This window comes from Coregonus clupeaformis, chromosome 17 (assembly GCF_020615455.1).
Source record: "Coregonus clupeaformis isolate EN_2021a chromosome 17, ASM2061545v1, whole genome shotgun sequence".
Taxonomy (NCBI): domain Eukaryota; kingdom Metazoa; phylum Chordata; class Actinopteri; order Salmoniformes; family Salmonidae; genus Coregonus; species Coregonus clupeaformis.
This window is the reverse complement of record NC_059208.1, coordinates 35,866,402-35,892,445: the sequence shown is the minus strand read 5'-3', so window position 1 is coordinate 35,892,445 and position 26,044 is coordinate 35,866,402. Positions and strand designations below refer to the sequence as shown.

The 26,044-nt window shown below is 43.2% G+C and overlaps 1 protein-coding gene across 2 annotated transcripts in view; it reads right to left on the bottom strand.

Annotated features, from left to right (window-relative positions):
- Nucleotides 1–26,044, bottom strand: part of LOC121586321 (regulation of nuclear pre-mRNA domain-containing protein 2) — a 76,625-nt gene that overhangs the window by 44,984 nt on the left and 5,597 nt on the right. For both annotated transcript variants that reach the window (XR_006003928.2, XM_041902921.2), the window contains exons 2-9: nt 19,389–19,518; nt 5,932–6,080; nt 5,653–5,705; nt 3,764–3,890; nt 3,286–3,461; nt 2,774–3,122; nt 2,391–2,621; nt 737–907 (exon numbers count right to left, since the gene is read on the bottom strand). Coding sequence is in view for 1 of the 2 variants with exons in the window: in XM_041902921.2 (XP_041758855.2) it covers nt 737–907; nt 2,391–2,621; nt 2,774–3,122; nt 3,286–3,461; nt 3,764–3,890; nt 5,653–5,705; nt 5,932–6,080; nt 19,389–19,518 (1,386 nt within the window). In the remaining variant the exon portion in view is untranslated. The remainder of the gene's footprint in view (nt 1–736; nt 908–2,390; nt 2,622–2,773; nt 3,123–3,285; nt 3,462–3,763; nt 3,891–5,652; nt 5,706–5,931; nt 6,081–19,388; nt 19,519–26,044) is intronic.

Here is a 26,044-nt window from a genome sequence, read left to right as displayed (position 1 = left end):
ACATTTCTAAAAACATAATTCCACTTTGACATTATTCAGGCTGTATCAACAAAATGTGGAAAAAGTGAAGGGGTGTGAATACTTTCTGAAGGCACTGTAGAGGTGCAGGAATTCAAGCAGTAGACAATGTGAGGTGCTGGTACTTAGTTCTATGACCTGCCCAAGTCAAGCACGGAGTCTGCCACTGTTTTGGGCAAAATTAGAATTGAGACGATGCACACTTACTTGTATCCCATCTGCCACTTATTATTCCAAAATCTAAAATTCAAAACCCATTTGCAAGCATCTTGTGTCCCACCGCGACCCGTTTTGTAACATGATTTGCTATGAAACAGTGCCAGACAGATGCATACTCTGGTAATAGATAGTAGCAGCAGACTCTATAATCTGCAGTGCACTACTAGTTTTCATGCCATTTTTTTACTTAATACTGCACCAAACACCTTAGCTAGATGTAAAGTTGTGCGACTAAAATCTCCTCGGCAAAAAAGTCCAAATGAATTACTGATTTATTTATTCTGACTGTTTTGAGGAAGTGGTAGGCTAGTGACTAGGTTGTTGCTACGGTATCTCAAGAGCTACAAACATCAGTAAATGCCAGGGTATGATAACACACTCACATCGAACCACACCCCCAAGACCGAAATCTTGTTTTTCTTAATGAGCAACAGAAAGACATGGGGAATCGATGAGTTCAGTCGCTCTTTAACGTTTGCTCTACCCCACAGTTTCTCACCCTGTAGTCCGCTGGCCTGCCCCTGGGTTTTGGACAGCGCACTGAGGAGCGCCTCAGGAGTCATGTCCACTTTGGACAGGACGCTGGCCAGAGGGCTGGCTACCTGGGGGGCTACTGGGGCGGTCTTGGCAGGAGAGGAGGGGCAGACCAAAGAACCACCTGGACTCACTCCTGGAGAGGGAGGAAAAAACTGATTTAAATTTAAATCTGCCATTTATTATCCTCTCATGAGGTAGTGGAATATGTATTGTTGATGATCACTGTGACGGAACCTTGTTAATGACCAGCAGACTGAATAGTTGGTAAATGCTCCAAATAATGGCTTCTCACTGCTACACTGACTTCACAAAGTGTAACAATGTAATAGTAATGTAATAGAATGTTATGGTGATGTCACAATCAACAGGATGTTTTGAGGATGTAACAGTAGCTAAAGGAACAATACTAGGCTACAAGTGACATAAGAATAACAGTGTTGATGATGTGGCCAACTGCCTCAGGGTCAATTCTGAATTAAGTAGTGAATTGAATTTCAATTCAATTATTGTATTACATTTTAATTGACCACACCCCACAGAAAACACAATTTGAATTGAATTTGAATGAAAGGAAATAGAATATAATTACATTCAAATAGGTAACGGCTATTTATACTGAACAAAAATATAAAAACGCAACATGCAACAATTTCAAAGATTTTGCTGAGTTATAGTTCATATAAGCAAATCAGTCAATTGAAAGAAATTCTTTAGGCCCTAATCTATGGATTTCACATGACGCAGACATGTGTGGGCCTGGGAGGGCACAAGTTCATCCACTGGGGAGCCAGGCCCAGCTAATCAGTATGAGTGTCGTCGTCACCCCCCCCGCTCACTAACAGGGATATAAACAAATGTGTGCACAACATGAGAGAAATAAGCTTTTTGTGCCTATGGAACATTTCTGGGATATTTTATTTCAGCTCCTGAAACCAGCACTTCACATGTTGCGTTTATGTTTTTGTACAGTGTAAATGGCTATTATTTATCTGTACATACATCTCTATACATAATGTATGGTAGCCAATACTATGTATAACATATGCTTGAACCATTTCATTTTCAACTCATTCTCCTAAAACAAGAATGTTAGGAGAATGTTATTAAATTATTTTTCCAGAATGCATTAGATTAAATCAAACACTCCAGAACAACCTAACATCTCATGACAAAAGCACACAAAAATACTGTTTGACATCTATGAGTTATAATCAAGCTAATATTTGAAATGGTATCTGTATTTTTTAAGTATTAACTGACAGATGCTTTTGGTAAAAGATTTGTCAAAGGAATGAGACTCATGTTTCACGTCTTAGTTGAATTTCTTTTAATTTCTTTTAATTAAATTCTACTTCTAATTCAAATTAAAGAAACATTCTGCTTCCTGTGTGGTGTGTCTTATTTATATTGGAATTTTAATTCAAGGGTTGAATTGAGTAAAATTCTGAAATTCTGAATTGACCCCAACCTTGGACTGCCTCCTTCATGATGCAACATCAGAATAACAGTGTTGATGATGTAATGGTGCCTTTATGATGTGTCATCAGAATAACCGTGCTGTTGATGCAATAGTGGCTGCCTGCCTTTATGATGTCACAATAGCTGAAGTTTCTCACCTGGTTTCTTCATGACAGAGGTGATGCTGCTGAGGATAGAGCTAATTTTACCCATGTCCACATTGGCGAGGTTGCCTGACAGGTTGGTTGTAGGGGTCACAGGGGCCATGAGAGCTGGGGAGGGTGTGGCCTGTGGGACAGGCTTTACCTCTGTGGCCAGCGGCAACTGTGTGACAACAGGCACAGGAATGGGGTCTGGAGATGGGATGGGACTTTCAACTCGCTCCTCAACTGTAAAAACAGAGGAAATGTACAATTGAAACAGCTAAGTTGAAACACAATAGAGTCTTATAGCTATAATGAAGCACATAAAAGTAATACATCCTGTCCCTTAACCCCCTGCACCCCATCCCTGCTCTGCATCACATGCCACTCCCCCTCACCTATGATACTGATGCTCTCTGCCTCCTCCTCATCCGAGAGCTCCATGTCCTCCACGTCGCGGTTGTCTGACTCCCCGACGGTGAAGCCCTGCTTGGGGGAGCCACCAGGGGAGGACAGGGGGCTGGGTGCTTCCCCCAGAGTGATGTCCGCCTCATCATCCATGGCCAGGCCATCCAAGTCGGCGTCTGGGCCAGCCAGGCCATGGAAGGGGGACTCTGAGCCATTGGGGGAGGGGGCGTCCATCGAGGGCGAGGGGATGGGCGACTCGTCCAGGTCTGGTAAGGTGGCCTTGAGGCTGTCCAGCTTACGCTTGAGGTGGGACACCCGGTTGGCAAACGTCTTGTAGGCCTTAAATAGAAGTAAAAAAAGAACACATGGTCAATTATTTTTCCAAATCTATGCAACTCAAGTCTTACTACTAAAGCCCACCACTAAAACCAAAGAGAACCGCTTTCAACCTTTCACAACAGATGCAAAGGCATTACGGACACTATCTAGTTCAGCTACTCACATTGGCGACTATCTTGACCTCCTTATACTGCATCTCGTAGAAAATGTCTGCGTTGCCAAGAGCATCCAACAGAGGGGGCCCTCCTTTGATCTGCCGGTCAAGGAAGGCCACAAACTCCTTTAGCTTCGCACTGCCGTCCTCAAAGTCCTTGGAGTGCCTCTTTCCCCCTGCCTTATCTGAAGGGGTGGTTGATTTGGAGAGAGAAATAATAAAGAAGACTTGGTCAGACTAAAAACAAGCCTCATCTCCTCCTAGGTCAGAGGGGCCAAGTTTTTTTTTTTCTTTCTGAGCAGTAAGAGATGCCTCATGCCTTTTCCAGTTCCTGGGCCAATGCTCATTGACAACACTGCAGGAGGATGTGGGCCCTGGTCAAAAGTTGTACACTATATAGGGAATAAGATGCAATTTGGGACACAGACAGGGTCAATGCTCATGGACGACTTTGCAGGACGTTGTGTGTTAGCCAAAACCTTGTTACCTTTCAGTCTCTTGAGGACCTCGGTGCTGCAGACGTCCACCCTCATGCCTGCCAGCTGTTTCTCCTTTAGCTCCACCTCCTCCACAGAGCTGTGGTACTTACAGAGGTGATCGATGAACACTTGGGGCTGCATGACAGGACACAGTCAGAGAGCCACACCACAGGACATGGCAATAATTAGGGTTAAGTTCAACTCAACATACTAGCTTTGAAGTACAACCATTTACATTAAGTATTTACAGTTCTCATAGTATAGTAGTTACAGTTAATTTGGTATGTTTTGGTCATTTCTCGAGAGAATATGCAGTAAGACATTTTCTGAATATACACTACCGTTCAAAAGTTTGGGGTCACTTAGACATTTCCTTGTTTTCTATGAAAACATACATGAAATGAGTTAGAATAGGAAATATAGCAAAATGAATAGGCAATGTAGTCAATGAAAAGGTTAGAAATAATGATTTTCAATTTGTTGAGGTAATCTGAAGAGATTTCACCCCATGCTTCCTGAAGCACCTCCCACAAATTGGATTGGCTTGATGGGCACTTCTTACGTACCATACGGTCAAGCTGCTTCCACAACAGCACAATAGCGTTGAGATCCGGTGACTGTGCTGGCCACTCCATTATAGACAGAATACCAGCTGACTGCTTCTTCCCTAAATAGTTCTTGCATAGTTTGGAGCTGTGCTTTGGGTCATTGTCCTGTTGTAGGAGGAAATTGGCTCCAATCAAGTGCCGTCCACAGGGTATTTCGTGGTAGCCTTCCTTCTTCAAGATCCCTTTTACCCTGTACAAATCTCCCACTTTACCACCACCAAAGCACCCCCAGACCATCACATTGCCTCCACCATGCTTGACAGATGGCATCAAGCACTCCTCCAGCATCTTTTCATTTGGTCTGTGTCTCACAAATGTTCTTCTTTGTGATCCAAACACCTCAAACTTCTATTCGTCTGTCTAACACTTTTTTTCCAATCTTTCTCTGTCCAGTGTCTGTGTTCTTTTGCCCATCTTTTATTTGTATTGGTCAGTCTAAATAATATGGCTTTTTCTTTGCAACTCTGGTCAGCATCCCGGAGTTGCCTCTTCAGTGTTGACGTTGAGACTGGTGTTTTGCGGGTACTATTTAATGAAGCTGCCAGTTGAGGACATGTGAGACGTCTGTTTCTCAAACTAGACATTCTAATGTATTTGTCCTCTTGCTCAGTTGTGCACCGGGGCCTCCCACTCCTCTTTCTATTCTGGTTCGAGCCAGTTTGCGCTGTTCTGTGAAGGGAGTAGTACACAGCTTTGTACGAGATCTTCAGTTTCTTGGCAATTTCTCGCATGGAATAGCTTTAATTTCTCAGAACAAGAATAGACTGACGAGTTTCAGAAGAAAGTTACTTGTTTCTGGCCATTTTGAGCCTGTAATTGAACCCACAATTGCTGATGCTCCAGATACTCAACTAGTCTCAAGAAGGCCAGTTTTATTGCTTCTTTAAATCAGCACAACAGTTTTCAGCTGTGCTAACATAATTGCAAAAGGGTTTTCTAATGATCAATTAGCCTTTTAAAATGATAAACTTGGAAACACAATGTGCCATTGGAACACAGGACTGATGGTTGCTGATAATGGGCCTCTGTACGCCTATGTAGATAGTCCATAAAATATCAGCCGTTTCCAGCTACAATACCCATTTACAACATTAACAATGTCTACACTGTATTTCTGATCAATTTGATGTTATTTTAATGGACAAAAAAAAAGCTTTTCTTTCGGAAACAAGGACATTTCTAAGTGACCCCAAACTTTTGAACGGTAGTGTACGATTGAGATAAAAACAAAAAGCTAAAACAGTGCAGAAAATATAATCTATCCTAAACAGTTGGTAGTGGACACTTACGACAAATTCAGCTACAATCTTAGATTGAAGAGCAGCTTTAGGGTCGACTGGAGCTGAAATTACAAAAACTTTGTCATGGACATTTCTTAACACAACACACAAGCACTGAACAGAACAGCTCAAATCCATACAATTAAACATGAAGTAAAACAATAAACATGATGCCTCATTATCTTGACATTTGTACAATTTCGAAAGATACTTCCCATGATATTTAAAACATGCAGTATATCACAGTGAACTCTGCTGGTGGTACATGGTTGGAACTGATTCACTCACCTTTAGGTGTCTCTAAAGCAGCAGGTGACTCCTCTTTGACCAGACTGGCCCTCAGCTCAGCTATGAGCTCATCTGTGTACACGCTCCTCTCCTCCCAGATGGTTAATATCCTGTCCACTGACTTCATCACCTTAGAGTCTCCCACATTACTGCAGGACAGCAGACAGAAAAGTTAACTACTGACATGTCACTGATGTGTAAAGTGACAGAGTAGCCCTGACGACAAGATCAAACTCCCCTTATTTCAACAACGAGGTACTGGGTCGGAACGCCCTTTTCCTCCAGAACACCCCGATTCCTTCGGGGCATGGATTCTACAAGGTGTCAGAAACATTCCACAGTGATGTTGGACCATGCTGACGCGATGACATCACCCAGTTGCTGCAGATAGAGAGAATGGCGCCGGAGGGGATGGCTGCCGTTTTACGGGCTCCTAACCAATTGTGCTATTATTTTTATTTTATGTTTTCGTAGTTTGTAACTTTTTTTTTTACATTATGTTTCTGCCACCGTCTCTTACCACCGAAAAGAGCTTCTGGACATCAGAACAGCGATTACTCACCTCGGACTGGACAAAGATTTTTTCTTTAATGAATCAGAGGCGAAAGATTTACGGCTCCTCCCGGACCAGGCCCAAATCCCCATCATTCGCATGAAGAGGAGACGCCGATACAGGGGCCGCAAATCCGGGTGCTTGGTGAGAATTTGTCGTACTGGCGAACACTCCGTTCGAGACTAGCTGTTCGCTGCTCTGGCACCCCAATGGTGGAACAAGCTCCCTCACGACGCCAGGACAGCGGAGTCACTCACCACCTTCCGGAGACATTTGAAACCCCACCTCTTTAAGGAACACCTGGGATAGGATAAAGTAATCCTTCTACCCCCCCCCCCCCAAAAAAAAAAATGTATAATTGTAAAGTGGTTATCCCACTGGCTATAGGGTGAATGCACCAATTTGTAGTCGCTCTGGATAAGAGCGTCTGCTAAATGACGTAAATGTGCCCTTGAGCAAGGCACTTAACCCTAATTGCTCCTGTAAGTCGCACTGGATAAGAGCGTCTGCTAAATGACTAAAATGTAAATGTAAATGTAATAAAAAAACTGTAATATCTTATGTTTCACAGAGTCTTGGCTGAACGAGGACATGGATAATATATACAGTTGGCTGGGTTTTCCGTGCATCGGCAAGACAGAACAACCACCTCCGGTAAGAAGAGGGGTGATGGTCTGTGTACATTTGTCAATAACAGCTGGTGCGCGATCTCTAATATTAAGGAAGTCTCAAGGTTTTAAATCGCTTGAGATGGAGTACCTCATGATAAGCTGTAGACCACACTATTTACCAAGAGAGTTTATCTATATTTTTGGTAGCTGTCTATTTACCACCACAAACCGATGCAGGCACTAAGACCGCACTCAACTAGCTGTATAAGGCCATAAGCAAACAAGAGAACGCTCACCCAGAAGCGGCGCTCCTAGTGGCCAGGGCCTTTAATGCAGGAGGATTAAAAGATCTCCCTCGCCCTCCATTTGACAAATCTGACCATATTTCTATCCTCATAACTCCTGCTTACAAAGCAAAAACTCAAGCAGGAAGTACAAGTGACTCGCGCAAAAAGGAAGTGGTCAGATGACGCAGATGCTGAAGCTACAGGACTGTTTTGCTAGCACAGACTGGAATATGTTCCAAGATTCATCCGATGGCATTGAGGAGTATACCACGTCAGTCACCGGCTTCATCAATAACTGCATCGACAACATCGTCCCCACAGTGGCCACACTGAGCTAAAGGCTAGAGCTGCCGCTTTCAAGGAGCGGGACACTAATCCGGACGCTTATAAGAAATACCACCATGCCCTCCGACGAACCATCAAACAGGCAAAGCTTCAATAAAGGACTAAGATTGAATCCTACTACACCAGCTCTGCCGCTCGTCAGATGTGGCAGGGCTTGAAAACTATTATGGATTACAAAGGGAAATCCAGCCACGAGCTGCCCAGTGACGCGAGCCTACCAGACGAGCTAAATGCCTTCTATGCTCGTTTCGGGGGAAGCAATACTGAACCATGCATGAGAGCACCAGCTGTTCCATATGATTGCGTGATAATGCTCTCGTAGCCGACTTGAGTAAGACCTTTAAACAGGTTAACATTCACAAGGCCGCAAGGCCAGACGGATTACCAGGACGCGTACTCACGAGCATGTGCTGACCAACTGACAAGTGTCTTCACTGACATTTTCAACCTCTCCCTGACCGATTCTGTAATACCTATAGTTGAAGTCGGAAGTTTACATACACCTTAGCCAAATACATTTAAACTCAGTTTTTCACAATTCCTGACATTTAACCCTAGTACAAAATCCCTGTCTTAGGTCAGTTAGGATCACCACTTTATTTTAAGAATGTGAAATGTCAGAATAATAGTAGAGAGAATTATTTATTTCAGCTTTTATTTCTTTCATCACATTTACATACACTCAATTAGTATTTGGTAGCATTGCCTTTAAATTCTTTAACTTGGGTCAAACGTTTCAGGTAGCCTTCCACAAGCTTCCCACAATAAGTTGGGTGAATTTTGGCCCATGTTGCTTCATATCCACATAATTTTCCTTCCTCATGATGCCAGCTATTTTGTGAAGTGCACCAGATCCTCCTGCAGCAAAGCACCCCCACAGCATGATGCTGCCACCCCCATGCTTCATGGTTGGGATGGTGTTCTTCGGGTTGCAAGTCCCCCCTTTTTCCTCCAAACATAACGATGGTCATTATGGCCAAACAGTTCTATTTTTTAATTTTTTTATCAGATCAGAGGACATTTCTCCAAAAAGTACAAGCTTTGTCCCCATGTGCAGTTGCAAACCGTAGTCTGGCTTTTTAAAGGTGGTTTTGGAGCAGCCGTCATACCGCTCAGGAAGGAGCGGAGTTCTGTCTCCTAGAGATGAACGTACTTTGGTGCGAAAAGTGCAAATCAATCCCAGAACAACAGCAAAGGACCTTGTGAAGATGCTGGAGGAAACAGGTACAAAAGTATCTATATCCACAGTAAAACAAGTCCTATATCGACAAAACCTGAAAGGCCACTGCTCCAAAACCACCATAAAAAAGCCACACTACGGTTTGCAACTGCACATGGGGACAAAGCTTGTACTTTTTGGAGAAATGTCCTCTGGTCTGATGAAACAAAAATAGAACTGTTTGGCCATAATGACCATCGTTATGTTTGGAGGAAAAAGGGGGGGCTTGCAAGCCGAAGAACACCATCCCAACCGTGAAGCATGGTGGTGGCAGCATCATGCTGTGGGGGTGCTTTGCTGCAGGAGGGACTGGTGCACTTCACAAAATAGATGGCATTATGAGGAATGAAAATTATGTGGATATATTGAAGCAACATCTCAAGACATCAGTCAGGAAGTTAAAGCTTGGTCGCAAATGGGTCTTCCAAATGGACAATGACCCCAAGCATACTTACAAAGTTGTGGCAAAATGGCTTAAGGAAAACAAATTCAAGGTATTGGAGTGGCCATCACAAAGCCCTGACCTCAATTTGTGGGCAGAACTGAAAAAGCTCGTGCGAGCAAGGAGGCCTACAAACCTGACTCAGTTACATCAGCTCTGTCAGGAGGAATGGGCCAAAATTCACCCAACTTATTGTGGGAAGTTTGTGGAAGGCTACCCGAAACATTTGACCCAAGTTAAAGAATTTAAAGGCAATGCTACCAAATACTAATTGAGTGTATGTAAACTTCTGACCCACTGGGAATGTGATGAAATAAATAAAAGCTGAAAGAATTAAAAGCTGAAATAAATAATTCTCTCTACTATTATTCTGACATTTCACATTCTTAAAATAAAGTGGGGATCCTAACTGACCTAAAACAGGGAATTTTTACTAGGATTAAATGTCAGGAATTGTGAAAAACTGAGTTTAAATGTATTTGGCTAAGGTGTACAGTGGGGGAAAAAAGTATTTAGTCAGCCACCAATTGTGCAAGTTCTCCCACTTAAAAAGATGAGAGAGGCCTGTAATTTTCATCATAGGTACACGTCAACTATGACAGACAAAATGAGGAAAACAAATCCAGAAAATCACATTGTAGGATTTTTTATGAATTTATTTGCAAATTATGGTGGAAAATAAGTATTTGGTCAATAACAAAAGTTTCTCAATACTTTGTTATATACCCTTTGTTGGCAATGACACAGGTCAAACGTTTTCTGTAAGTCTTCACAAGGTTTTAACACACTGTTGCTGGTATTTTGGCCCATTCCTCCATGCAGATCTCCTCTAGAGCAGTGATGTTTTGGGGCTGTCGCTGGGCAACATGGACTTTCAACTCCCTCCAAAGATTTTCTATGGGGTTGAGATCTGGAGATTGGCTAGGCCACTCCAGGACCTTGAGATGCTTCTTACGAAGCCACTCCTTCGTTGCCCGGGCGGTCTGTTTGGGATCATTGTCATGCTGAAAGACCCAGCCACGTTTCATCTTCAATGCCCTTGCTGATGGAAGGAGGTTTTCACTCAAAATCTCACGATACATGGCCCCATTCATTCTTTCCTTTACACGGATCAGTCGTCCTGGTCCCTTTGCAGAAAAACAGCCCCAAAGCATGATGTTTCCACCCCCATGCTTCACAGTAGGTATGGTGTTCTTTGGATGCAACTCAGCATTCTTTGTCCTCCAAACACGACGAGTTGAGTTTTTACCAAAAAGTTATATTTTGGTTTCATCTGACCATATGACATTCTCCCAATCCTCTTCTGGATCATCCAAATGCACTCTAGCAAACTTCAGACGGGCCTGGACATGTACTGGCTTAAGCAGGGGGACACGTCTGGCACTGCAGGATTTGAGTCCCTGGCGGCGTAGTGTGTTACTGATGGTAGGCTTTGTTACTTTGGTCCCAGCTCTCTGCAGGTCATTCACTAGGTCCCCCCGTGTGGTTCTGGGATTTCTGCTCACCGTTCTTGTGATAATTTTGACCCCAAGGGGGGGAGATCTTGCGTGGAGCCCCAGATCGAGGGAGATTATCAGTGGTATTGTATGTCTTCCATTTACTAATAATTGCTCCCACAGTTGATTTCTTCAAACCAAGCTGCTTACCTATTGCAGATTCAGTCTTCCCAGCCTGGTGCAGGTCTACAATTTTGTTTCTGGTGTCCTTTGACAGCTCTTTGGTCTTGGCCATAGTGGAGTTTGGAGTGTGACTGTTTGAGGTTGTGGACAGGTGTCTTTTATACTGATAACAAGTTCAAACAGGTGCCATTAATACAGGTAACGAGTGGAGGACAGAGGAGTCTCTTAAAGAAGAAGTTACAGGTCTGTGAGAGACAGAAATCTTGCTTGTTTGTAGGTGACCAAATACTTATTTTCCACCATAATTTGCAAATAAATTCATTAAAAATCCTACAATGTGATTTTCCTGATTTTTTTTTCTCATTTTGTCTGTCATAGTTGACGTGTACCTATGATGAAAATTACAGGCCTCTCTCATCTTTTTAAGTGGGAGAACTTGCACAATTGGTGGCTGACTAAATACTTTTTTTCCCCACTGTATATCTTACCTATCATATGAACATCCTTTTCTGACTCAAATACGATTCCCTCAATGTTGCTCTGAAGTCCAAAATTGCTTTTGAATTCTGCCACATGGAAATAAATGTATTTCCTGTTACCAATTCATTTACGGTTTATATGCCTTCAGTTTTCCATGTGGACAAATTAGTGACCGGCTGGCTTGATCTTATGCAGCAAAATTTGAAACTGTGTTTTTTACATTGGATAAAAGTAGAGACTCAGAGCTAGAAAATGGTATATCATACACTACAGTTGAGGAACAATGGGAAAGCAATTCTGCTTTGAAAGTTGATAAACGTGTAACCTCACTTTTGAGAAGATGGCTCACTCTGACCATTTTACTCACCCTAGCAGAGCTGGTTAGGCTGTTTTTATGTTATCCAGAGCGTTGGTGACGGCAACTGTGCTGCTGGCAACAATTTAATTACGCTTTTTTTGCCAACGTTTACTGACATTGGCCATATTCAACGGGTGTTGAGCGTTCGTAAATTCGTCAGTTATTCTGCACTCTGGCACAGTCAGACGAGAGTGCTCTGAAATCGGAGTAGATAGCCAGAGCGAATTTACCAGCTACGTCTATCGACAGTTGTCGCAGTGACATCATAAACATTCTATGAAATAGTTACTTGCATAGTGGAGTCTTTGTTTAGACAAGTAGCTAGCTAGCTAGCTAAACTATGAACCATAATCCCAACTCATAACGTTACTACCCTGCATGAATCTGCAGGTAGCTAACCAACCAGGTTCAATGTTAGCTAGCTAACATTAGGCTATAACTAGCAATGCAAATGGCTCTGAGATACGAATATTACTACACAGATCATACACGTAACGTTAGCTAGCTAGCCAGCTAATGTTAGCTAGCTAGCTAACAGTACACTTTACCTTGAAATCAAAACGACTTTCTGACAAAATTAGAAACGTGTAATATCTGAAAATGTAGCTAGCTAGACTCTCTTACCCGTATACATGGATCGACGCTTCTCCCTCTCTGTCATGGATGCCATGGTTGCCCTTAGTTTGAAGATGTAATCCGGAGACAGGTGTTTTATAAAACAGCCTTCTGTGTGTTGTCTTCTTGACTCAGTCTGCATTTTGCAATCAAACGGCAGATATTTTCTCCATCTCCTTAGAAATCATTCCACTGATTTCAAAACTGTCCTCCAGAAAGTGGCGAGCAACACTTACTTACTACGTGATATCTTTCAAAAAAGCTGCGTTAGAAGGATTACCTACACATACTGACCAGCTCATATTATAGACAGAAGCGTGCTACATGGCAGACCAATCCAAACTCATCTCTCGACATGTCCAGCCCACTCATTATCTCAGCCAATCATGGCTAGCGGGAAGGTTGCTGTCTTTTTCCATGGCTAAACCAACTAGGCTCCTAATTTAACCATTTTATTTGTATTTACAGCTGGCATACAAGTTTGTTATTAAGGCACATGAAAGTTCACGTTCCAGAAGGCATTTATTCCCAAAAACACATTTTGATTTTAAAAATGTGTTTACGTTCAAATGGCGCTCCTGTGAAGTAATGACGCGCGACATACGCCTAGTTTCCTGAAACGAGTCACATTTATCGCTGAATTCTGAAAAGCTATCCAAGGATTGTTCCGTAGGGTTGTGTTTTTAGGGAGTGATATTGGTTCTTGTAGAATACGTTTCATTTTCTTCCATATTGTTATAGTGTTAACTATGAAGTTGTTAATGTTCTTAGCTTTATCCTTTGAAAATAGACACGTAAAAAGATTCTGGGGATGAGCATGATCATTTTCATTATGTACCCATTGTTCCACTTTAGTGCATTTAACTATATGTTTAACTATATTAACTAAAAGCCTTGGGTAGCAAGTTGATAGAATTTCAAGTCTGGAAGGTTAAAACCACCCTCAGACTTAGGAAGATGTAAAACGTTCCTTTTTATTCTATGAATTTTACTTGCCCATATAACGTCTTATGACCAAGTATACTTTTTTTTTTCATGTCTTCCGTGGGGTAATTGTTATTACCGAAAATAAATACACAAAACTTTGGGAGCCATGCCATTCTGAAGAGGTTTATTGTACCTGTTAGATTTATGGAAAGATTGTTCCATATAATTAGACCTGCTTTCATATTGTTGAGTAATGGAATAAAGTTAACTTAAAGGATACTTATAGATCGTGAGTAATAATTTATTTATCCTATTGCCTTCATTTCCGTTTTTTCCCACATGAATTTTAAATCCTGAGATTTTTGTGTTTTTAGAAAATATGTTAAGCAAAGGGGGCATATTTACCAATACTGATGTTACGTTTGGGTCCTGTCTAATTCTTCCTGCTATCAGTTCAATTACCAGTGCAAACAGGGGGGAGATGGGACATCCCTGTCTTGTGCCCCTTTCTAAAGCAATTTCATCAGATAATATATTATTTGTGTATATTTTTGCTTTAGGACATGTATATAATATCTTTATTACATTTATTATTTCAGCTGGAAAGTTGAAGGCTTCCAAAGTTTTGAATAGAAAAGGCCATTCAAGACGGTCGAAAGCCTTTGACATCAACAGCCATTATTGATAAATCTATATCTTGTTTTTTTGCGTATTGTATTAAACTGAAACATGTTTTTGTATTTGTAAGTGTATTTTTAATATATGTATCAAGTCTGGTGAGAGTTTTGCCATTTTATTGCTTATAAGCTTATGGAGTCTATAAAATCAGCAGGGGACTATCCAGATTTTCCTGGTTTTAATATAACTTAAATAACTGTTTGATACATGGAACTAGGAAGTACTGAATTGAATGACGTGTGTTGTCATTTGTGTAAATAGGGGCGCTACTTTGTCCCAAAATGTTGAATAGAATTCTATGGGAAAGCCATCCATTCCTGGTGCTTTTCTACGTGCAAATGTTTTAACAGTATCTAATATTTATTTTTGGGTGATCTCTGTTTTTAGTTCTTTTTTGTCTGCTGATAATTGCTTCAGAGTTGTTGAGTCTCAGAAGGCTATAGGATCCGTCCAACTGTTGTTTAATTCTGATTTATATACTGTGATGTCACGAGAGGCTGTGTCCTGGAGGGACGTTACATCCCCCTGAGATGGCTGCAAACCCAGACAGCTATGGCTCCATCTGCTGGTATGGTCGGGAACTCCAACCCTCTATGGCCAATCTTCCCACGCAGCTGAAACCAATCAGGAGCGGATGAGCTGAAGGTTTGTTGAAGGGAAGAGACACGGTCTCCAAGCTGGGCTCTCTGGAGGACAAGAGTGCTGCACGTCCACTTCCATGAGGAATATAAGGATTTGGAGATACTTACCTTTGGGAAATACTCACCTTTGGATATATGCACCTGTGGAAATACGTGAGAGACATTTGGAAGGACTTTTTGCTGGGTTGGCCACTAGCTGCAACGTGGACTACAGTAAGGCTGGGGAAAAGTTATCTGAGCGAGTGAGAATTATGATTTTGGATGTGGAAGAGACATCCCTGAACTGTTAACCCTTAAAGAGCCACAAGAGAACAGAAGTTTGTTATATTTTCGTTAATTTCCCAAGACCTATAATAAAATCCTTGTTTTGTTTGAACCTTGTCTCCTTGCACTACTTGAGCAATCCCGCTGAAAGCTGTGTAGCCTCTCGTGACGTCACAGATGGTGGAGAATACGGGCACGCTCAAGCGTTAATAGTGCATGTCAGAGGAGGATACCGAAGGTTTGATCACCCAGTTTTCCAAGTTGGCCGTAGGCTCCCCGCCCGACTGAAATGGAGGACATATTGAAAGCCCTTGTTGCTGGCCAGCAAGCCCAGATGCAAGCAAACGTGGCTCTCTTGGAGGAGCAAAAGAAAGCCAACCTTCTGAAGGCAGAGGAATTGCAGTTGCAGAGACAGAGGGTGGTCCAAAATACCCGCCCAATAAAGGCAAGTGACTTTATATCTAAGATGGGAGCTACCGATGACATTGAGGCATACCTGCATGCATTTGAGGCCACGGCCACTAGGGAAGCCTGGCCCAAGCAACAGTGGGTTGGTCTGTTAGCCCCCTTTCTAACCGGGGAATCGCTGAATGCTGTCCGGGACCTGGGCCCTGACCAGGTTACTGACTATGATGCCCTGAAGTCTGAGATCCTCAGCAGATATGGACTCACAAAGTTTGGTATGGCCCAGCGCTTTCACAGCTGGACCTTCCAACCAGACCAACCTCCTCGGGCGCAGATGCATGAACTTGTCCGAATCGCAAGGAAATGGCTGGATCCGCAGAGGAATACAGCAGCGGCGGTGGTGGAGGCCGTTGTGGTGGATCGTTACCTACGCGCCCTGCCTTATGAGGCAAAACGGTTCATCAGTCAACAGGCCTTGACCACGGCTGATCTGACCGTGGAAGCTGTGGAAAAGTACCAGGCCACAGCGGAGATGCTGAATGCTTCCCGAAAAGACCCCAGGAGTGCGGCCCCACCACAAATGGGAAGAACCCGTCCAAAGGACCCCAAGGTCTCGAACCCAGCCACGTCAGGACTTATCCCGGCTCCAGGGGGAGCCAGAAACCAGGCGGGTCAAGAAGAGTATACCAGGAGGGGGAAACTCGACAGTGTTACCGGTGTGGGGAGATGGGACATATCTCCTGGCAGTGTGGGAAACCAGCCGAGGAACCTATGCCCACTGCGGAGTCCTCCAGCTCAGCACCCACACACCGTTTTGCCTCGCTCTTGGGAGTCGTAGATGGCGGCCCAGATCGACCCCCCACCTGCCCGGTAACTGTGAATCACCATGATGTGGAGGCCTTACTGGATTCTGGTAGCCGGGCCACCCTGGTGCGTAAGGATTTGGTGGGCCCAACGTGTCTGACCCCGGGGAAAGTCCTCCCAGTTTCCTGTGTCCATGGGGACACCAGAGAATACCCCATTACTGAACTTACAATGACCAGCACACGGGGAACCATACACACGACGGCGGGGGTGGTTGATTCCCTCCCCGTCCCTGTCCTAATTGGACGAGACTGCCCAGCCCTTTTACCCACTCTGGAGAGAGTCTCAGGAGAGGATAACCCGAGTACCTCGGAAACGGAGAGGCAAGACTCATCCTGGGAAGGCTCCGGTGCAATCCTCCGAATTACTCACTCCCGCCCGGGCTCTGATAGGGATGGCAGGTGCCCAGACCGACACAGAGACGGAGCTACAGAATCTGGACAAAGAACTGTCTGGTCTGAAGGGGACCGCTGAGAGGTATCGTTTGTTAAAGCAACAGTTAGACATGAAGACAGAAGAGTTAGATATCCTCCAGGCTAACTCCAACAGAGCTCCTTCCCTAAGCAACAGGAGGAGCTGGAGAGGCTGCGCAGGACCATCGAGGAGTGTGAGGAGACCCTGCGCAGGAGTAAGGAGGTCCAGAAGAAGGCAGAGGAGAAGTACAAGGTGTTGGAGAACAAGATGAAGAATGCGGAGGCAGAGAGAGAGAAGGAACTGAAAGCTGCTCAACAGAAGCTAAACTCTGCTAAAACCAAGGCTGATGCGTTCAGTAAGAAACTCAAGGAGAGACAACAGGAGGCTGAGTCCCTGGTCCTAGAGTTGGAGGAGTTGAAGAGAGAGCAGTCTGGCAAGCACCACGGCAATGCGGACGCCCTCTCCCGGCGTGATGCCTTCTTCGCTGCCTTTACCCCGACGAGGACGTCGGTCCCGAGGGAGGGGGATGTGTGATGTCACGAGAGGCTGTGTCCTGGAGGGACGTTACATCCCCCTGAGATGGCTGCAAACCCAGACAGCTATGGCTCCATCTGCTGGTATGGTCGGGAACTCCAACCCTCTATGGCCAATCTTCCCACGCAGCTGAAACCAATCAGGAGCGGATGAGCTGAAGGTTTGTTGAAGGGAAGAGACACGGTCTCCAAGCTGGGCTCTCTGGAGGACAAGAGTGCTGCACGTCCACTTCCATGAGGAATATAAGGATTTGGAGATACTTACCTTTGGGAAATACTCACCTTTGGATATATGCACCTGTGGAAATACGTGAGAGACATTTGGAAGGACTTTTTGCTGGGTTGGCCACTAGCTGCAACGTGGACTACAGTAAGGCTGGGGAAAAGTTATCTGAGCGAGTGAGAATTATGATTTTGGATGTGGAAGAGACATCCCTGAACTGTTAACCCTTAAAGAGCCACAAGAGAACAGAAGTTTGTTATATTTTCGTTAATTTCCCAAGACCTATAATAAAATCCTTGTTTTGTTTGAACCTTGTCTCCTTGCACTACTTGAGCAATCCCGCTGAAAGCTGTGTAGCCTCTCGTGACGTCACAATACATTTTCATAGAAGCTTTTAAAATAGTCTTTATTCACGTTGTTTCTAATTACTGCATTTGTATCTTTATCTTATAACTGGTTAAGCGTCTATTCGTTTTGTGAGAGCTGCGAGATATTTAGCAGGTTTATTTGCCATTAAGTAGTAAGCTTTATTTGAGTTTAACCTGTAGTTGTTGGCTCTCTTCAAAAGTAAAATATCTTATATCTGCTTAAGTTCAGACATTTTATTTTATTCTATTTCTATTGGTGTAATTAAGCATGATACCGGAGAATGATATATCATGACTTTTGGGAGGCCCCGGTGCACAGCTGAGCAAGAGGACAAATACATTAGTGTCTAATTTGAGAAACAGGCGCCTCACAGGTCCTCAACTGGCAGCTTCATTAAATAGTGAAGAGGCCGACTCCGGGATGCTTAATCTTTTATTTTTATTGGCCAGTCTGAGATATGGCTTTTTCTTTGCAACTCTGCCTAGGTCAGTATCCCGGAGTCGCCTCTTCAGTGTTGACGTTGAGACTGGTGTTTTGTGGGTACTATTTATTGAAGCTGCCAGTTGAGGACCTGTGAGTCGTCTGTTTCTCAAACTAGACACTAATGTATTTGTCCTCTTGCTCAGCTGTGCACCGGGGCCTCCCACTCTTTCTATTCTGGTTAGAGCCAGTTTGCGCTGTTCTGTGAAGGGAGTAGTACACAGCGTTGTACGAGATCTTCAGTTTCTTGGCAATTTCTCACATGGAATAGCCTTCATTTCTCAGAACAAGAATAGACTGACGAGTTTCAGAAGAAAGTGACTTGTTTCTGGCCATTTTGAGCCTGTAATCGAACCTACAATTGCTGATGCTCCAGATACTCAACTAGTCCAGTTTTATTGCTTCTTTAATCAGCACAACAGTTTTCAGCTGTGCTAACATAATTGCAAAAGGGTTTTCTAATGATCAATTAGCCTTTTAAAATGATAAACTTGGATTAGCAAACACAACATGCCATTGAAACACAGGACTGATGGTTGCTGATAATGGGCCTCTGTACGCCTATGTAGATATTCCATTTTTTTAAAATGTATCAGCCGTTTCCAGCTACAATAGCCATTTACAACATTAACAATGTCTATACTGTATTTCTGATCAATTTGATGTTATTTTAATGGACAAAAAAATAGCTTTTCTTTCAAAAACAAGGACATTTCTAAGTGACCCCAAACTTTTGAACGGTAGTGTATATGGCAAGCCATGGCAACGTGACTCACTGTCTGTAGGAACTATCCATTTTCGTGAGCGGGGTTGGTGTACCTAATAAACTTATTTTGACCAGAGCTCCATGGGCCCGGGTCAAAAGTAGTGAACTATAAAGGGAACAGGAATAGGATGCCATTTGGGGACACAGACATTGACTTGTATGGTGGATAAACAAAAGCATTGTAGACGTTAGCTCTGCCCCTGACCGCGTGGTTTTCTCCGGGGTGAAGTTTCCCATAGGTACAGATCTATGTTCTGCTCACCCTCCCCCAATCCTAACCTTAACCATTAGTGGGTGAAATGCTAAACCGACCCATTATCAGCATCTAGGGGCCACAAACTAACACAGTGCGTGATTTACTCACTTGACCAGCTGGAAGGCCTCTGGGAGCACGTCGGTGAAGGCAGTACGGTAGACAATGGCATTTTTCCTCTTACAGTTCTGAATGACATCGTTGGCGAGGAAGAACAAATTGAGCCGGTGAGAAGCCTCAGCTGCCAGGAGAAAAAAGCAGGAAAAAGAGGGAGGGAGAGAAAGAATAGTTGAATTGAAAACCTAAGTGGTGGAACTGTTAAAAAAATCGAGCATGTATTACACACACAAATACCATACAACTTCCTATTTGTCTAGCCTTTCAGTACCCGACACTGCCACTACTACAGCATTAGGTTTATATACACTACCAGTCAAAGGTTTGGACACACCTACTCATTCAAGGGTTTTTCTTTATTTTTACTATTTTTTGCATTGTAGAATAATAGTGAAGACATCAAAACTATGAAATAACACATATGGAATCATGTAGTAACCAAAAAATAGTTACAATATATTTTGATTTGTTTATCTTTGAGATTCTTCAAATAGTCACCCTTTGCCTTGATGACAGCTATGCACACTCTTGGCATTCTCTCAACCCGCTTCATGAGGTAGTCACCTGGAATGCATTTCAATTAACAGGTGTGCCTTCTTAAAAGTTAATTTGTGGAAATTCTTTCCTTCTTAATGCGTTTGGCCCAATCACTTGTGTTGTGACAAGGTAAGGGGGGTTTACAGAAGATTTACCAAATAGGGCTAAGACCAAGTCCATATTATGGCAAGAACAGCTCAAATAAGCAAAGAGAAATGACAGTCCATCATTACTTTAAGACATGAAGGCCAGTCAATACGGAACATTTCAAGAACTTTGAACGTTTCTTCAAGTGCAGTCGCAAAAACCATCAAGCGCTATGATGAAACTGGCTCTCATGAGGACCACCACAGGAATGGAAGACCCACACTCTTAGCATTCTGCTGCAGAGGATAAGTTCATTAGAGTTACCAGCCTCAGAAATTGCAGCCCAAATAAATGCTTCAGAGTTCAAGTCACAGACAAATCTCAACATCAACTGTTTGGAGGGGACTGTGTGAATCAGGCATTCATGGTCGAATTCTTGCAAAGAAACCACTACCAAAGGGCACCAATAAGAAGAAGAGACTTGCTTGGGCCAGGAAATACAAACAATGGACATTAGACCGGTGGAAATTTGTCCTATGGTCTGGAGTCCAAATTTGAGATTTTTGGTTCCAACCGCCGTGTCTTTGTGAGACGCGGTGTGGGTGAACGGATTATCTCTGCATGTGTAGTTCCCACCGTAAAGCATGGAGGAGGAGGTGTTATGGTGTGGGGGTGCTTTGCTGGTGACACTGTCTGTGATTTATTTAGAATTCAAGGCACACTTAACCAGCATGGCTACCACAGCATTCTGCAGCGATACGCCATCCCATCTGGTTTGGGCTTAGTGGGACTATAATTTGTTTTTCAACAGGACAATAACCCAACACACCTCCAGGCTGTGTAAGGGCTATTTTACCAAGAAGGAGAGTGATGGAGTGCTGCATCAGATGACCTGGCCTCCACAATCCCCTGACCTCAACCCAATTGAGATTATTTGGGATGAGTGGGACGGCAGAGTGAAGGAAAAGCAGCCAACAATTGCTCAGCATATGTGGGAACTCCGTCAAGACTGTTGGAAAAGCATTCCTCATGAAGCTGGTTGAGAATGCCAAGAGTGTGCAAAGTTGTCATCAAGGCAAAGGGTGGCTACTTTGAAGAATCTCAAATATAAAATATATTTTAATTTGTTTAACAGTTTCTTGGGTTACTACATGATTCCATATGTGTTATTTCATAGTTTTGATGTCTTCACTATTATTCTACAATGTAGAAAATAGTTTTAAAAAATAAAGAAAAACCCTTGAATGAGTAGGGGGTGTCCAAACTTTTGACTGGTACTATACAGTGGGGAAAAAAAGTATTTAGTCAGCCACCAATTGTGCAAGTTCTCCCACTTAAAAAGATGAGAGAGGCCTGTAATTTTCATCATAGGTACACGTCAACTATGACAGACAAATTGAGATTTTTTTTCCAGAAAATCACATTGTAGGATTTTTAATTTATTTATTTGCAAATTATGGTGGAAAATAAGTATTTGGTCACCTACAAACAAGCAATATTTCTGGCTCTCACAGACCTGTAACTTCTTCTTTAAGAGGCTCCTCTGTCCTCCACTTGTTACCTGTATTAATGGCAACTGTTTGAACTTGTTATCAGTATAAAAGACACCTGTCCACAACCTCAAACAGTCACACTCCAAACTCCACTATGGCCAAGACCAAAGAGATGTCAAAGGACACCAGAAACAAAATTGTAGACCTGCACCAGGCTGGGAAGACTGAATCTGCAATAGGTAAGCAGCTTGGTTTAAAGAAATCAACTGTGGGAGCAATTATTAGGAAATGGAAGACATACAAGACCACTGATAATCTCCCTCGATCTGGGGCTCCACGCAACATCTCACCCCGTGGGGTCAAAATGATCACAAGAACGGTGAGCAAAAATCCCAGAACCACACGGGGGGACCTAGTGAATGACCTGCAGAGAGCTGGGACCAAAGTAACAAAGCCTACCATCAGTAACACACTACGCCGCCAGGGACTCAAATCCTGCAGTGCCAGACGTGTCCCCCTGCTTAAGCCAGTACATGTCCAGGCCCGTCTGAAGTTTGCTAGAGTGCATTTGGATGATCCAGAAGAGGATTGGGAGAATGTCATATGGTCAGATGAAACCAAAATATAACTTTTTGGTAAAAACTCAACTCGTCGTGTTTGGAGGACAAAGAATGCTGAGTTGCATCCAAAGAACACCATACCTACTGTGAAGCATGGGGGTGGAAACATCATGCTTTGGGGCTGTTTTTTTGCAAAGGGACCAGGACGACTGATCCGTGTAAAGGAAAGAATGAATGGGGCCATGTATCGTGAGATTTTGAGTGAAAACCTCCTTCCATCAGCAAGGGCATTGAAGATGAAACGTGGCTGGGTCTTTCAGCATGACAATGATCCCAAACACACCGCCCGGGCAACGAAGGAGTGGCTTCGTAAGAAGCATTTCAAGGTCCTGGAGTGGCCTAGCCAGTCTCCAGATCTCAACCCCATAGAAAATCTTTGGAGGGAGTTGAAAGTCCTGTTGCCCAGCGACAGCCCCAAAATATCACTGCTCTAGAGGAGATCTGCATGGAGGAATGGGCCAAAATACCAGCAACAGTGTGTGAAAACCTTGTGAAGACTTACAGAAAACGTTTGACCTGTGTCATTGCCAACAAAGGGTATATAACAAAGTATTGAGAAACTTTTGTTATTGACCAAATACTTATTTTCCACCATAATTTGCAAATAAATTCATAAAACATCCTACAATGTGATTTTCTGGATTTTTTCTTCTCATTTTGTCTGTCATAGTTGACGTGTACCTATGATGAAAATTACAGGCCTCTCTCATCTTTTTAAGTGGGAGAACTTGCACAATTGGTGGCTGACTAAATACTTTTTTTCCCCACTGTAGCTAACTGCCAAAATAAAGGTAACACCAAGATAAAGTCTCTTAATAGGCGTTGGGCCACCACGAGCTGCCAGAACAGCTTTAATGAGCCTTGTCATAGATTCTACAAGTGTCTGGAACTCTATTGGAGGGATGCGGCGCCATTCTTCCACGAGAAATTCCATAATTTTGTGTTTTGTTGATAGTGGTGGAAAACACTGTCCTTATATGGAAAAATATGTAAAAAGATTTAGACCGATTGGTCGAAAGAACAGGCGACTCTCGGTCGAACAAAATTATTTTGTTGTTGGGGACAGCCCTAATATTATTGCATAACACTGACCCACTCCCACATTATAAAAAGAGGGCTCGTAATTCCAACCAATAACTGCACACTTACTGCATAATATGGTTCAATCAAGCCACACGTGAAACTTTTTCCCTCAGCGCATGTGTGACAAATTGGACAAAATCATTGCATATTGCCATACAAAATGCCTGAATTGACGCAGCAAAATCAAGCATTTTTGCCCGCACATATCACAAACAATCTCTGCGAAATCCTGGAGGGACTGTTTAGAATCGCGGCAAAGTTGGTTCCTGTTTCAGTCACTCTTTGGCCACGATCGCGTGGGTAAAAAAAAAAAAAAAAAAACATAATGATTGGTTGACAAATGGTGCCTCCCACAATGCAGGTCATGGCTGCATGGTGCAGTTGGTGAGAAGCAACTGCAGCGACTTGAAGGCAACTTAATAAAAAACTGCATGACCTTTGATCACATGATTTTTTTGTAAAGCTCATGTAGTAGTCGCAAGTTGGAAAAATTTTATACCCATAATGCAACACACTTTGAAAGGCGGTGATCAACGATGGTCCGCTTGAACCCGCCCAGTAACTTCAGCTATTGTCACATTATAAAGCCAGGCTGTTAGCCACTAGTGTGGGGGGGAATTGATAGTTACATATCGGAAATTATTTTTGACGATATATCGTCTCATTTCGCAATATTATTTTTGCGCTAGTTGGCTGTACCTGCACCAAACTCCAGTATTTTTCCTTCATAGTTTGTTCCCTATTTTATTTTTAAATAGGGAGCCAATTTGTTTTCAGGACTTATTTCCATGACTGATCAAAACTAGTTTACTTATGCTCTCTCTTGTCCCTCTGCAGCAGACATATGGTGAGCAATATGTTTGGACCATGGAATCGCAATATAATCACAGTATCGTATCATGAGGTCCCTGGCAAATCCCAGCCTTATTAGCTACTATGACATCATCAACACTGTTATTCTCAGAGATCCTATAGGTCGTTATCAATAAAAAGTCACAATAAGGTGCAGAACGTTCGATTTGTCTGCTGGGGGGCAAGGAGACCCCCAGCTCCGCTAAAACCATTGACAACTGCATGCCATTTTCAAGGGACTGTTAAATAAAGGTTAACTATTTGTTTGTAATATCACCTCTTGAAGAGCATAGTCAGAACTACAAATTTCCGATTATTCCATGCAAAACAACTGCGCACATTTAGCTCTATCAGAGTTATAGAGCAAGTAACTACATGCTTTTCTTAAAGTTGTCTCCTCCCCTTTGTCTCCACTGATTGAAGTGGATTTAACAACTGACATCAATAAGGGATCATAGCTTTCAACTGGATTCACCTGGTCAGTCTATGTCATGGAAAGTGCAGGTGTTCTTAATGCTTTGTACACTCAGTGTATAGTGGTGGTGACAGTAGTCATAGTGACAACTTTACCAGGCCGAAAACTTGCCGATGTCAAGCTCTTTCCAAAAGCCTAACCTCTGATGAAGCAAGCTAAATGACACACGTTTGCTTAGCTAGATAATGTCTGAGGGTTTTCACTCATCCCTTGTACTTGATTGACTAATTAAGGTCACTAATTAGTAAAGAACTCCCCACACCTGGTTGTGTAGGGCTTAATTGAAAGGAAAAAACTAAAACCTGCAGACACTAGGCCCTCCATTGAATGAGTTTGACACCCCTGCACTACAACATCACCAACACAGTTGTTCGAATGTCATATATAGGGTAAAGAGGTAGGCAGTTAGCCACCATTAGCCTACATAATAAAGACGGTTATTCTGATGTCACCATATAGACAGACACTAACTGTAAGAAGGTTTCAGGCCTACATCGGGCGAGTTCGTTTTGCATGGCCCGGTGCCCCGGGTGGGCGAAATCTGTACATTTTAGATCATCAGTCCTTAAGTGAAGTCTCCACCCACCCGGGGAACCGGGCCATGAAAAATGAACTCGCCCTTAAGGCCTACATCATTTAGGCCTACATCATACAATTTTCAAGCATAGCATACATCAGCTTCTGGTGCTGAAAGGCAGGGGCTCACACTACAGCACCAGCAAACAGTCATGGTTACTAAAAAACTCAGAGAGCTCCAAGGCAATCACAAAAACATACTGGTACTTATCTAAGCCTGGGTGAACAGACTTGATTCCCTGCTGATCAAGTAGTAAGAACAGGCATACTAACCCAACACTGTCCTCTTCCTCAGGCAATAGGCATAAACCAACAAGTGTAATTAGTAGACTATGCATTTTAGAGTAAGAGAACAACCACTTGTTCCTAAACTAGGTCCATAAAGGCATAATGTAAACGGGCCCCTTCACCAAGCTGCATGGCAATACACCTTTAGTACATCTCGGCTGTTGCTTGGCTCTTCAGCGTAGCCTACGAATGATCACTCAGTGTAATAAAAGCCCATCACTGTCGATTGAGGTTCTATCAGCATTTGTTTTAAAACAACGCACACAGAATAAGCCTAACTAGGCTACTCCCGAGTGGCGCAGTGGTCTAAGGCACTGCAACGCTGTGCCACTAGAGATCCTGGTTCAAATCCAGGCTCTGTCGTAGCAGGCCGCGACCGGGAGACCCATGGGGCGGCTCAGAATTGGCCCAGCGTCGTCCAGGGTAGGGGAGGGAATGGCCGGCAGGGATGTAGCTCAGTTGGTAGAGCATGGCGTTTGCAACGCCAGGGTTGTGGGTTCAATTCCCATGGGGGGATATGAAAAAAATAATGTATGCACTCACTAACTGTAAGTCGCTCTGGATAAGAGCGTCTGCTAAATGACTAAAATGTCAATGTATAACACAGCAATGAAAGTCAGGGAGGGACTGCTGTTCACA